General features: G+C 41.8%; 1 protein-coding gene across 1 annotated transcript in view; it reads right to left on the bottom strand.

Moving 5' to 3' along the window:
• Nucleotides 1-12,111, bottom strand: part of wnt3 (wingless-type MMTV integration site family, member 3) — a 59,155-nt gene extending 47,044 nt beyond the window's left edge. Inside the window, exon 1 of the mRNA XM_052478405.1 lies at nucleotides 11,656-12,111. Coding sequence (XP_052334365.1) covers nucleotides 11,656-11,735 — 80 coding nt within the window. The 5' untranslated portion in view covers nucleotides 11,736-12,111. The remainder of the gene's footprint in view (nucleotides 1-11,655) is intronic.
• Between the last annotated feature and the right edge of the window lie 1,142 nt (nucleotides 12,112-13,253).

Raw genomic sequence — 13,253 nt, 5'->3', positions numbered from 1 at the left:
AGGACCATGCCCCAGGACTACCTGACATGATGACTCCTTGCTGTCCCCAGTCCACCTGGCCATGCTGCTGCTCCAGTTTCAACTGACCTGAGCCTTAGGACCATGCCCCAGGACTACCTGACATGATGACTCCTTGCTGTCCCAAGTCCACCTGGCCATGCTGCTGCTCCAGTTTCAACTGTTCTGCCTTACTATTATTCGACCATGCTGGTCATTTATGAACATTTGAACATCTTGGCCATGTTCTGTTATAATCTCCACCCGGCACAGCCAGAAGAGGACGGGCCACCCCACATATGCTCTCTCTAATTCTCTCTTTCTTTCTCTCTCTCGGAGGACCTGAGCCCTAGGACCGTGCCCCAGGACTACCTGACATGATGACTCCTTGCTGTCCCCGTTCCACCTGACTGTGCTGCTGCTCCAGTTTTAACTGTTCTGCCTTGTTATTATTCGACCATGCTGGTCATTTATGAACATTTGAACATCTTGGCCATGTTCTGTTATAATCTCCACCCGGCACAGCCAGAAGAGGACTGGCCACCCCACATAGCCTGGTTCCTCTCTAGGTTTCTTCCTAGGTTTTGGCCTTTCTAGGGAGTTTTTCCTAGCCACCGTGCTTCTACACCTGCATTGCTTGCTGTTTGGGGTTTTAGGCTGGGTTTCTGTACAGCACTTTGAGATATCAGCTGATGTACGAAGGGCTATATAAATACATTTGATTTGATTTGATACCGTTTACACCTTCTGTAGAGACCCATCCACTTGGCAAGATGTGGCTGGGGGTTATAGCACCTTCTGTAGAGACCCATCCACTTGGCAAGATGTGGCTGGGGGTTATAGCACCTTCTGTAGAGACCCATCCACTTGGCAAGATGTGGCTGGGGTTCATAGCACCTTCTTTAGAGACCCATCCACTTGGCAAGATGTGGCTGGGGGTTATAGCACCTTCTGTAGAGACCCATCCACTTGGCAAGATGTGGCTGGGGGTTATAGCACCTTCTGGAGAGACCCATCCACTTGGCAAGATGTGGCTGGGATTTATAGCATTTCTTTCACATGACCCATCAATTTAGACGAGTGTGTCTTTTTATCTGGACACTTTCTGTTTACTTGGAATGTTTCCTTATTGTAGGCTACTACCACTTTTAGTCTTAAGTTTTACTACACTACTCAGTGTTTAGCACATGACCTCACATGTGAATCCTTAATTAAAGAGATGGGTGGGGTTGGCTTAAAAGGGTGTGAACAATGCTGAATGGGTGTAGACAAAGGAGAGCTCTCCAGTAGGTGCAGTACCAAAACATTCAAAGGCCATTTTCTCGAAAGTGAGTTGACAAGTTGATCAACTTTCAAAGCAGAATTACTTTCCCATTGTTCCTCAAAAAATGCCGCTACCATTTTGTAGCTCTCTCTATTTTTATCCCAAGTAAAAAAACACAATTTCAAATTTTGCTACATAAGACCGATTTGAGTCAGTCGGTCACATTTTGTCTCTGTAGCTAAGAGGAGGGCCTCTGGAAAATTTGGTCGGTTACTGCTTAATTTTCCACACCCACCATCACTCCCACCAGGCTGTAGGGCCTAATCGCTATCTCATAATTCAACCGTATGTCTTGTGCAAATTACTGTATGATAAATAGGCTTGTTGTAGCCTGAGCCACTGCATAATGCTACTTAAGTGTGTTGACTGGCTACTTCACAAAACACATAAAATATCAGAGAACAAACAGCCTGCTGAAAATTTGGCAAATGACGATATGCCAACCTTTTGACTCATATATCATTTCATTTCAAGGTGATGACTGAGTGTACAGTACCTTGTTTGTTTGCATACAACACTCAGTCGCGTCTACCCTACACACAATGTAACCCATTTGTTATGACTTGCTGATACATTGGTGATGTAGAACAGAAGAAGTGGGATTCATTGAAGATTTCTCCACTACACTTTGGCATAGGGATAGTTGTTGAAGAATGCCAATCATTCTTATGCATGTGTGAACAAGTTTGATTCCAGTCATTAAATTAATCAAATCCAGTTAATGCCATTCATTTTTGTGCACATAGCATTACATACAGTCCCGTATGCATACGGTAGTTGTCTTTACCAAACAGAGAATGAGAATCAGACTCCATAGAAAGTCCATAGGCTCTTCTATCAAACTTTATTCTACATCAATATGTTGACATCAAAAGTTGTCGGATTTGCCTGGGGGTGCGGTGGGGGTGGGTGGGGGGCTCTGCTAAATGAGGCCTCAAGCACTCAGGACGAACACCAAAACATTGCCATCGGAATCTCAATTTGAATCCCACCACAGGAGAGACAAAGACACTCGGAAGAGAGTGTAAGTGGGCCACGGAAAAGTTGTCGGCTTTGCCCCCAGGATGGGATTTTTCCTTGCGGAGGCTGGAATGCACAGCTCCTGTCTGTGTTGTTGTGTTCAGTTTTTTCTTTGGTACACTTTTGATTTGTAGTCCAACAGCTCTGGGCTGATCAGATAAAAAATGACAGGACCCCTGAAAAATGCTCCAACCTGTTTTTGCCTTCTTCCCTTTCTCACTCTCTTCCTCACTCTTTCCTCTCCCTCCTTAGACACTTTGAGAATGAGTGCAGAGCTGGGACAGTGAGCCCCTGCAGTCAGAACAGAGGAGATCAGGGAGCTTGGGTGTAAACTTGTGAACCTGCCTGTCAGGAAGTGACACTGAGTGAGTGAGAGCAGTGCGGCTTGCAGTTCGCTGGGGAGCAGACAGAACTCTCTGACTGACTGTGTTCAACACAGTGCAGCAGTGCCAGTCATAGCGGATGTACCCACTGGGCACAAACTGGTTGAATCAACATTGTTTCAATGTAATTTGACAACATTTTGTGATGTGGAGTCTACGTGGAAAATACATTGGATTTGAAAAAAGTCATCAATTGTTGTTTTGACGGTGAAATTTTAACCAAACAATTATTTCTATCTTTAAAACAACGTCAGATCTTCAACTGTCAGAAGAAAATACAATAGCCTGGGCAGCACTTCCTCCTGGAGAATTTATCTATCTACAGCTACCCATTGGTTTTAACCAAGCCCAGCCCTGCATAGCTATGATATTTTGTCACTGACCAACGTGCTATCATGAGAATGATTGCTGAGAGATCGCCACTTAAAAACAAAATAGATTCACTGTTGCTATCGAAGTCATTCCAAAGGGTAGGTTTAAAAGAGCAAATGAAATGGAACTATACTTTATCAATCATATATCATCAAGGATGCTATTTAGGCCTATATTTATAGCATTTGGGAAGTCATCAACAGCTATTGTTTCAATTCAACCCAGGATTCAACTAAAAATAGACAATACAATAGGAATTGTACAATAGGGTTTCAAGCTCTTGTTGATTTCAAATGTAATGATATTTAGTGATGTTGTGTTTGGTTGTCAACTAAATACAGTATCAACATTTTCAGGAGATGTATCTTCTGCTTAAATCGTTCCATCTGTGCCTCCGGCTTTAATTCCAGTTGGTCTACAAATGAATTCAATATATGTTGTATTCACGTCTCATCCATCGAAGTTAAAGAATAGGACTAAATCAAATCAAACTGTATTTGAAGTGCATTTAAAGTTTGATTTGATTTAGTTCTATTCATCAACTTGGATTTTTGGTGGAGATGGAGATGTGAATCCAACATATCAATGATTTTATTGTAGACAAACTGAAATTAAAGCCAGATTTAGTCAGCGGCACAGATTGAGCTATCCAAGCAGGGGATAAATCTTCTTCAAATATTTGGTGGTGTTGACAACCAATCAAAATGCAATATGACTTTTAGACTTTTGACAAGTTAACAAATGGATTCATGTCTCCAACTCTACCAAAAATAAAGAAATAAGTTCAAGAACGGGATTGAGCCAGTGGGTCAGGAACTTTCCAAGCAGTAGATAGGCCTAAGTCTCCTTTAAAGCGTAATATGTAACTTTTTGGGCGACCAGACCAAATTCACATAGAAATGTGAGCTATAGATCTGTCATTCTACTTGAAAACAAGTCTAAGAAGTGGTACATCTGTTCTATGTGCATTATTTCTATACTTCACATCCTTACGTTTTTTACTTTGGGTTTTGTACACCAGCTTCAAACAGCTGAAAACACAATATTTTTGGTTCTGGAAAATATATTTCACAGTGGTTTAGATGGTATAATGATTCTCTACACTATATTTGCCTGTTTCGAACTGTTAGAATTTTGTCAACCAGGAAATGACATAGCGCTTTCTGCATAGTGCACTTTTAAATGTTATTTTTGGTTGCATTGTCAGCCAAACACAATGACTTTTGTAATACATTAAATAGCCTACAGTTAAGTATATCTTACAAACTAATGTAATATTCAACCTTAAAACGAGTAAAACATTCATGGCCACATTTTGAGGTTACTGTAGCTATACATTTCTTCTGTAATCATATAAAGTGTGAATGTTCATGTTAGCATACACATAGGTCGTCACAATTGCTGTAATAATCTGCCCAGTATCTTTAACTGCTTTGATTACTGGCACCATGTTCTTTTAGGTGAATGACAGTGATAACACATGAATCTGTTGTAGGCTATAAATAAACAAAATATCCCACATTGTATTTCCCATTTGAACTTTTCTGTGCCTTTAAATGGTTGAAAATGCAGTGATATACATTTGGGTGACAACTAAACCAAAAATCGCACATTGTTTTCCCATTGGTGATACCACATTGGAAATTCAACTTTTGACGATCATTTTGAGTGGGTTAATACGGAAATCGTTCAGAAAGAAAACATTGTGTATTATTCGATCAAAAACATTTACAAAGTGTTTGTATGAACCATCCAAAGGGTTGTTTCCAACCAGTAGTATTCAGTCTTTACCTATCCTAGAATTGTGAGACAGTGGTGATTGCCATGCAGCAACGGCATAATGCTTGTTGAATTATCTGGAATCTTGTGGTATGCATACATGTACATGTAACTGCCAAAATAATGGAAACACTGGAGTAAATGAGGAATACAATGTATACTGAACCAAAATATAAATGCAACATGTAAAGTGTTGGTCCCATGTCCCATGAGCTGAAGTAAAAGATCCCAGAAATGTTCCATACGCATAAAATGCTTATTTCTCTCAAATTTTGCGCACAAATTTGTTTACATCTCTCTTTGTGAGCATTTCTCCTTTGCCAAGATAATCCATCCTCCTGACAGGTGTGGCATATCAGGAAGCTGACTAAACAGCATGATCATTACACAGGTGCCAATGTTGTGCCATTCATCCGCCTCAATCACCTCATGTTTCAGCATGATAATGCACGGCCCCATGTCGCAAGGATCTGTACACAATTCCTGGAAGCTGCAAATGTCCCAGTTCTTCCATGGCCTCCATAATCACCAGACATTGAGCATGTTTGGGGACACTCTGAATCGATGTGTAAGTCAGCGTGATCCAGTTCCCGCCAATATCCAGCAACTTCGCACAGCCATTGAAGAGGAGTGTGGGACAATATTCCACAGGTCACAATCAACAGCCTGATCAACTCTATACAAAGGAGATGGAGGGAAATGGTAGTCACACCAGATACTGACTGATTTTCTGAATGGTTTGATGAGCATGAAAACGATGTGAACCATGTGCCATGGCCGTCTCAGTAACCAGATCTCAACCCATTCAAACACTTATGGGAGATTCGGGATCCGTGCCCAAGACTGTGTTTTCTACCACCATCAAATTATGGAATTTCTTGTAGAAGAATGGTGTTGCATCCCTCCAATAGAGTTCCTGATACTTGTAGAATTTATTCCAAGGTGCATTGAAGCTGTTCTGGCTCATGGTAGCCCAAAGCCTATTAAAGGCCCAATGCAGCCATTTTTATCTCAGTATCAAATGATTTCTGGGTAACAATTACGTACCTTACTATGATTTGTTTTCCAATTAAAATGGTCAAAAACAAAAATAGCTTCTTAGCAAGATGATCACTTTCTCAAGCAAGAGTTTTGCTAGGACTGTCTGAGTGGGGAGGGGAAAACTGAAAATGTGCTGTTATTGGCAGAGAGGTGTGGAACTATGAATTAATTTACTACCTGGTGATGTCACCAGGCAGGCCAAAACTCCATCCCACCAAAACAGGCTGCAATTGCAAGTGGTCTTTTCAAACAGCTCTTACAGTAAAGGGCATTATCATCATTTTAATAATATCAGTGTTATTCCAACCTCATAGTGTGGAAATATATATTTAAAAAAAAACATTTTTGACTGCCCTGGGCCTTTAAGACGCTTTATGCTGGTGTTTCCTTTATTTTGGTACTTACAAATATAACTACGACACACAGGTATGATGTAGGCCTAGTTCAAGTGGCACACGGCTTCCCTCTGTTCTCATTCTTTGGCTCAAAAACCACTATTCACCCAGCAGTGAAATTATTTCTACAAAGTTATGCTTTTATACAGTGGAGTAGTAGCTTGTATTGCCTTTGAATTGATCTCCCTCTCTCTCTTTCTCTCACCCTCCCTCCCTTCTTCCTCCCTCCCTGGGTAACGGTATGACCTGGGAGATAAACTGAAGGTTTGACGAGCCTATATTTAGGGTGTGCTTCTTCGGGTGCACAATGCTTCTTCGTCTCCAGACACTGAGCCAGGCAGTGTGTCTTAAAAATGAAGCTGGTTGTTTAAAGATGACTTGTTGTTCATTACTTGTTGTAAACAGGAGCTACAGAAGCTGGCAATTAAGACTTATAAGGTGCGTGTGTGCGTGTGTGTGTGTGTGTGTGTGTGTGTGTGTGTGTGTGTGTGTGTGTGTGTGTGCGTGCGTGCGAGTGTGTGTGAGTGAGTGAGTGTGTCGATGTTTCAGTGTGAATGTGTTTGTTGCTTCCCTCTCCTTTTCTCTCCCCTCTCCATCTCTCTCTCCTTCTCTCTATCTCTCAGTCCACGTGTTTGCCCCCGAGGACCCCTGTGCCTCTGGGCGTTTGGGCCTATTTTCCTTTGAGGAACTGTCCTGACCTGTGTTTTAGTGCAGGTAATAGCCGTGAACTGTGGGACTTTGTCATTTCCTACACGAGTAGTTCATCACGTTCTTTGATGATGGGCTGAGATTAGGAATTTCCTTTACTGCTTTGAACTACCAGCCTCCTTTGAACCTCTCTCCCAACCGGCTGGTTAGGCTAGATAATGTCATGCCACTGGTTTGTTTTGTAGAGCTGGACAGTAAGGGTGTCCGGCTCCTTTTGTATTAACTGTATGTGAACACACTTAGATAACGTACATCGATTGCTATTCAAGCAGTTAAGCTAGCTAGTAGTTACCGCTGTTGCAAAGGAGACAAAGTGCATTGTAATCCAAACTGGGGCACAAATAGGGAACCTAATCCACCTGCTCAACTGACGTAGGCCAATATCACTGTACTGAATGGAGGTTAACCAAATGGGGAAAAATGTACATGGCACAGATCTCTCTGTCTGATGAAGTCACTACACTCTCCTTAGATATTTCTCACAGGCATTAGGGATGTCTTTGACTCCTGCTTATATGGCAGCCGCTGCCATTGATATGGAACCCTACCGGTCTTAAGAATAACATTCTTTAGGGCTTTCCCCTTTTCTTTCCCCTCCCCCCTCCCTTTGCACTGTTCAATATGATGCCTGAACATCCTTGATCTTTTCACACTAGGATTGCAGATGGAGGATTTTCTCGACTAAGAATCATTATAGTGATCCTTTTGCCAAAGGGGGGTTGAGGGGAGAGGTAAGGGGGGGGTGTCGCAGTCAGATAATAACATTCCTGAGACCCAGAGATGAACCCTAGAGCCCCATTTAAGCCACAAGGGTTGTCCAGCACATAGAGAGCAAGGGTGGCCATGACAGGGCAGGACAGGGGATGGGTAGGCAAGAGAGGATTGACCTTTTCATTTATTATGCTACCCACATGTCACAGAGGGAAAAAGTGTTCAGATTTCACAAATGTCTCTCTCTCACTCTACCTGGTACATTCTCAATGCCACTGCCATTCTTCTACGTACTTTCTCTTTCTCAATCTGAAATTGCTTTATGGTTTTATTTTCTTATGGTAAAACTTTGCTTTCACTACAAAGAGACATGGGAAGTACCACAAAGTATGACATGTTACATGGGAATATATGGTATGATATGTTAACAGCATATCATATTTCTGCAATTTCCTGTGTTCTATGTATGCGGTATTGACCCATGTCTTGTATTTGGCTTTCGCAATCGTAGCAAATAGATAGTTTTGGTGCTCCATATATCTCTACTCTTGACCTACAGGAAGTGGATTCCCCAAATCTGATGTGATTATGCTCACGAGGTCGGTGGGTGGCAGGTAGCCTAGCGGTTAGAGCGTTGGGCCACTAAACAAAAGGTTGCTGGTTTAAATAAGCCAAATACCCCAAGCTGACAAAGTGAAAAATCTGTGAAAAAGCAAGGCAGTTATTCCTAATTTTCTCCAGGGGTGCTGTGCTACTATGACAGACCCTGTAAAACTACACATTTCCCTGCACTTATCCAGTGTGTGACAATAAAACATTATTATTATTTTTGGTGCTAGCATTGGCCACACTGATCTGATAAAAAATCACCAGAAGTCACCAGAAACTCCGGCATCAAAAGCTAAAGCCACAACTCAGTCAGTTTACATAGTAAACATACAGTTCCCATAGGTTACCATCCTCTCTCTGGTTCCCCTCTGGAACTGAACAGTGGTCCAGATTAAGAGTATAATATTCTGTTGGATTTAAATGTTTAGTGGTTCTGTGGCGATGTTCACACAAATCTTGGTTCCTCCAACGTTGGTATTTGAGGAGTTTCTAATGGGTAAAGACGTAGGTTTGCCTGACGTGGAGTGTCGGCATTCACTCATCATGGCCATTGTTTATAATATGAATATAAACAGAAATGCCTGAACCAGCTGACAGGTTGTCTTTAGAGCTTCCATTAAGGGATTACCTGTGTATATACCGATCGTTGACTGTATTTTAATGTGTGATGGGCTCATCCTAAACTACTTATGATTTGTCAAGATCTTTTGAAGTTGCTGTTGTCATCATACTAGCATGATGACAAACGCGTAGGCCTATTGTCGGGACAGCGTAGAAAACAGAAGCTTGTATAGAATACCCTTTTTTTTTCCACCAGTCACTTCATTTATTTTAGTTGAGCTGCACTATTTGCATTATTTGATTTTGGATGCAGGAGTGCAAATAATTCCCACGTGAAAATATTCTCTGCATTATTACATCCCAGTATTGTAACCTGACCTATGACCTGGAGAGATCACATGGAAAACAATACAGGGCTTTGGCCACAATTATTTTCCAAAATACTTTTATTTTACAGATGAGACTCATGCGATGTTCTATATTTACGTTACAGCATAAGAGGTGAGAAAAAGAGATAAAGTTAAAAAATAAAATAAAAACATATTTTTCCAAAAACCTCACATTTATATTAGAGATGGGCATCGGGCTGCCAAAACCTTTATCAGATGGCTCTACCGAGCCCTCTTGGAACATACTGGTATGTTCTGTCTTTTATGTGCTTTTAAATCTTTCCAGATACTTATTTTCACCTGTCTTATGAAACTATTCTAGCTACTGAACCAAACATTTGAGCATTTTCAAGGGGGGTCTATTTAAGTGACACTCTTATAGGGAATCTATTTTCTTGGCAGTTCCAGCTCCTCTCCAAACTCCTCATTAGCCAGCTATTTCACTCTACCTCGTCCTCCATGCATACAGTATGCACAACTCCAAAGTTATTTATGCTCTTTTGTTTTCGACACCCCTTGTGATTGTGTGACTGACTGCCAGGCATGAAGCAGTCAAAACTCCTTCTCCTCTCCCTTCCCCACTTGGCTGGAGAATTTAAAACCAAGTCATCGCGCCTGAGACAGAAGCTGAGAGGAGCCCTGTTTCGCTGAAACTTATCACCCTCTCCCTTGACGCACCCCGTACCCATCTTGTTATTTTTGTTCTCTCCCTTGGATATACTCGACACCGTGGGTGACGACAGTGACAGCGCTCTATGACATCCATTCCTTAGCGTCTGCCCGGTCACCTGAAGCTACACACTGGCCATTTCATCTTTCTCCATCTCCCACCTCCCCTCGCCTCCACTTCAAATGTGTTATCTGAATCAAAGGTGGCGCGCATTGTCCAGGCTGAACATTACACCGGTGTCATGTAAGCTCCTTGAGCAAAGAACAGCTGCAGGTAATTCAGACAGAGAATCCATGTTGTGTGTGGTGTGGTGCTGAACCCAGAGTGTGGGTGTAAAGCCCTCGTGCCATTAACACTTCAGCCCTTTGGCCTGTGTGTTTGGCAGCTCCCCTCTCTGTAAATGAAACCAGAAGATGCTGGCGGTTTGGATAAACACTGCTGTGGGACCACATGCTAACCGGGCTACTAAAAGTGTACTGGCTCTGACAAGTATTGTGTCGGGAGCCAAAGATGCTTTGTCATACGCCTACTCAGAAATATATCCAAAATAAAGGCTTTTTGTTACCAAAGAGCGAGGCCTATGAGGTCAGATGCATGTAGCTGAATTTGTAATGGGATGAACCTAAACATTTCACGTGAGGGTGACAAACAAGGTCTGGAATATTTCAACAAAGACACATAAAAGCCCTACAGAGCCTAACCTGACTAGCCCATGACAAATCTCCCAGAAACAGCAATATTGCAATACTAATTGAATGACAAAAGTGTATGCTTAATTATTGTTAATATTAAGCAGAGCAAAATGAATTCAAACCAATTATGTTTAAATTAAATCTGACACTGTGGCAGTCTTTCACAAATGTGTTGATTGATCGTTGATTTTGAGAATTTCAAAACGCTGACTATCTGACAGGGATTTGAGTCATTTCAAAGAGCATTGATGCTACTAGACAGTACACAGTTCAGTTTGTGATAAGCTCCCTCGAAAACAAACCAATAAAGAACATTCAGCTAACAATGAAGAGTTTACACGGCATGATTGGGGGCCGGCAGCCTGGATGTAGAATATGGACACACAATAGCAAACAAAAATGACGCTGACTTAAAAGGTCCTGATCGTACGACTACAAATATCAAATAATAGAAGCTTATTTAACAAAATAAACTATGTCCTTATAAAAGTGGATTCACAAACGAGGGGTTGTGGTTATATAAAATAAAGGATTTGGGGAGTTTTCATGAAGAGGTTCAATGTTGTCATTGTCCTTGGAGGATGGAGACGTTATCCAAACCAATAATTACACTAATTCCAACCGCTATCTAGAAAAGCTCCTATCAGCCTAACACCAATATTTGGAGACAATTTACCTAGACAAGCCCATCCATAAGGTCCTTTCAAAAATCCCTATAGAGATTGAATAAGTTTAATGCCCAAAACTACAATTTCAGTCTCCTTAGCATCACAACATTTGTCTAATAAGATAAACGGACCAGAGTGTAGAGGGGGAAAGAACGGCCAGCCTTTTCCGTTTACACCAGAATTTGAGGTTAAGATTCTTTGGACTGGGCTGAAGAACATTTTTCCACGCAGTCAACTGAAAGTGCACTTTATTCTGCCCTCTTCAAATGACCATTGACCGAAAGTCTCCCTATAGCAGCTCTAGGATTTGATGCTGAAACTCTAGATTGTACTCACCACCAGATGGGATAGCCTCCAAGCACCCGCCAGCTGGACAACCACACACACATCATATATCCAATCAGGAACAAATCCATGAGGTATGCCTTGTGGTGGTAGAGTGGAAATGGATCAATACATAGAATTTCCTATTGGGAATGAAGAACAGACTTCCTGGAGGAGAAGCTTTAGGAAAAGCTTGATTGTTGAGGGACGGGAAAATTGAAATCAAATTGAAGCAAACAAAAAAAAAAACTTCCTCCTGTTTTCCCCCTTCTTTGAGTCTGGACAGGAAAATGTGTCTGTCTCCTAGTAGTTAGGAGAGTAAGTGTCTCTCTCTCTCTCACACATATACAAACGCACACACACACACACACACACACACACGCTCCTACCCGTCCTCTTCTTCCCTCCCTCTCTATGAGGTTCTTTCCTAAGGTAGATATGTTTTTCTCTCCATTTTTTTCTCTCCCTCAGGATGCCTCATCCACAGGCCCAATATTAAAGGGGGGAAAAAAGAAGACGAGCGAGGTTTGGAGATGTCAGCTGGCAAGCCAATCACAGAGGATGGCCTTAGGTTACGAGAAAAATTATTCGTTCCCATCCGTCAATCACACACCACCCCCTGGTAATGTGGAAAAGAAAGAAAGGAGAGAGAAAGAGGGAGGGTGAGAGGGAGGGAAAATGAGAAGAGGTGTAAGGGAGGGACAGAGCAAAAAGGTAGAGCTCTTCTTATTCAATCTATTTCATCTATGATAATTCAAAGCAAGCACTCCCCAAAGTGGCTCAGGATAGGTGAAGGGGTGTAAGGCCTGCCTCTTCATGGAGGCTTTGGGATTGGCGGCGGAGCGGAGGACATGCAGGGGGGAGGAAGTGTTGACTTCATTTTTAGGGGTTGTGCCCTGACTAATTGAGCCGGATATATATGCATACAGTGCATCCACACCCTTTCTCTCTCAGGCACACAGGGAGACATTTACAGTGAATTTTATAAATTGTTGTCCTCCCACCCTGAAGAGAGGACATAAAAGACGACACAATAAAGCCATAAAACGTGGTGGTTGGGCCAGGCACACAAGGCTATATTCTCTAATGGCCCAAAGGCGACACATTTGACATCAATACCATTGTCATTTTGATGGGCTGAGGGGCAGGCAGTAGTTGGTGAGAGAGGAGAGAGAAGGGGACATACCAGTAAAGGGACATTATTTCTAGAACTAACCGAAAGTCAATTTAAGATGTTGGCAAACTGATTTGATACAATGAAAAACTGTATACTTTTGTTGAATCGCTGGGTTAAATGCTATTTTATTTATGTCAAGACATAGGGAAAAGTTAGATTTTCAACAATGGTGTATAAGATTTAGATGCAAGTGGCTGTCCCACTGGATGCCATAAGGTGTATGCACCAATTTGTAAGTCGCTCTGGATAAGAGCGTCTGCTAAATGACTTAAATGTAATGTAAATGTATTGGGTCTACTGTACCACAACAGAAAAAATATATAAATTAACCCATTAAAAGACTGCAGTATGTTTACTGAAATTAAATGTTCATACATTTTTTTTAAACGTTTCCTCTGTAGAGAGAAAAACGTCTTGGTTGGACAGCTTGTTA

The sequence above is a fragment of the Oncorhynchus keta genome, chromosome 24, assembly GCF_023373465.1.
Source record: "Oncorhynchus keta strain PuntledgeMale-10-30-2019 chromosome 24, Oket_V2, whole genome shotgun sequence".
In the NCBI taxonomy this organism is placed as follows: domain Eukaryota; kingdom Metazoa; phylum Chordata; class Actinopteri; order Salmoniformes; family Salmonidae; genus Oncorhynchus; species Oncorhynchus keta.
The sequence above is the reverse complement of the archived record's forward strand: the minus strand, read 5'-3'. Positions and strand labels throughout refer to the sequence as shown.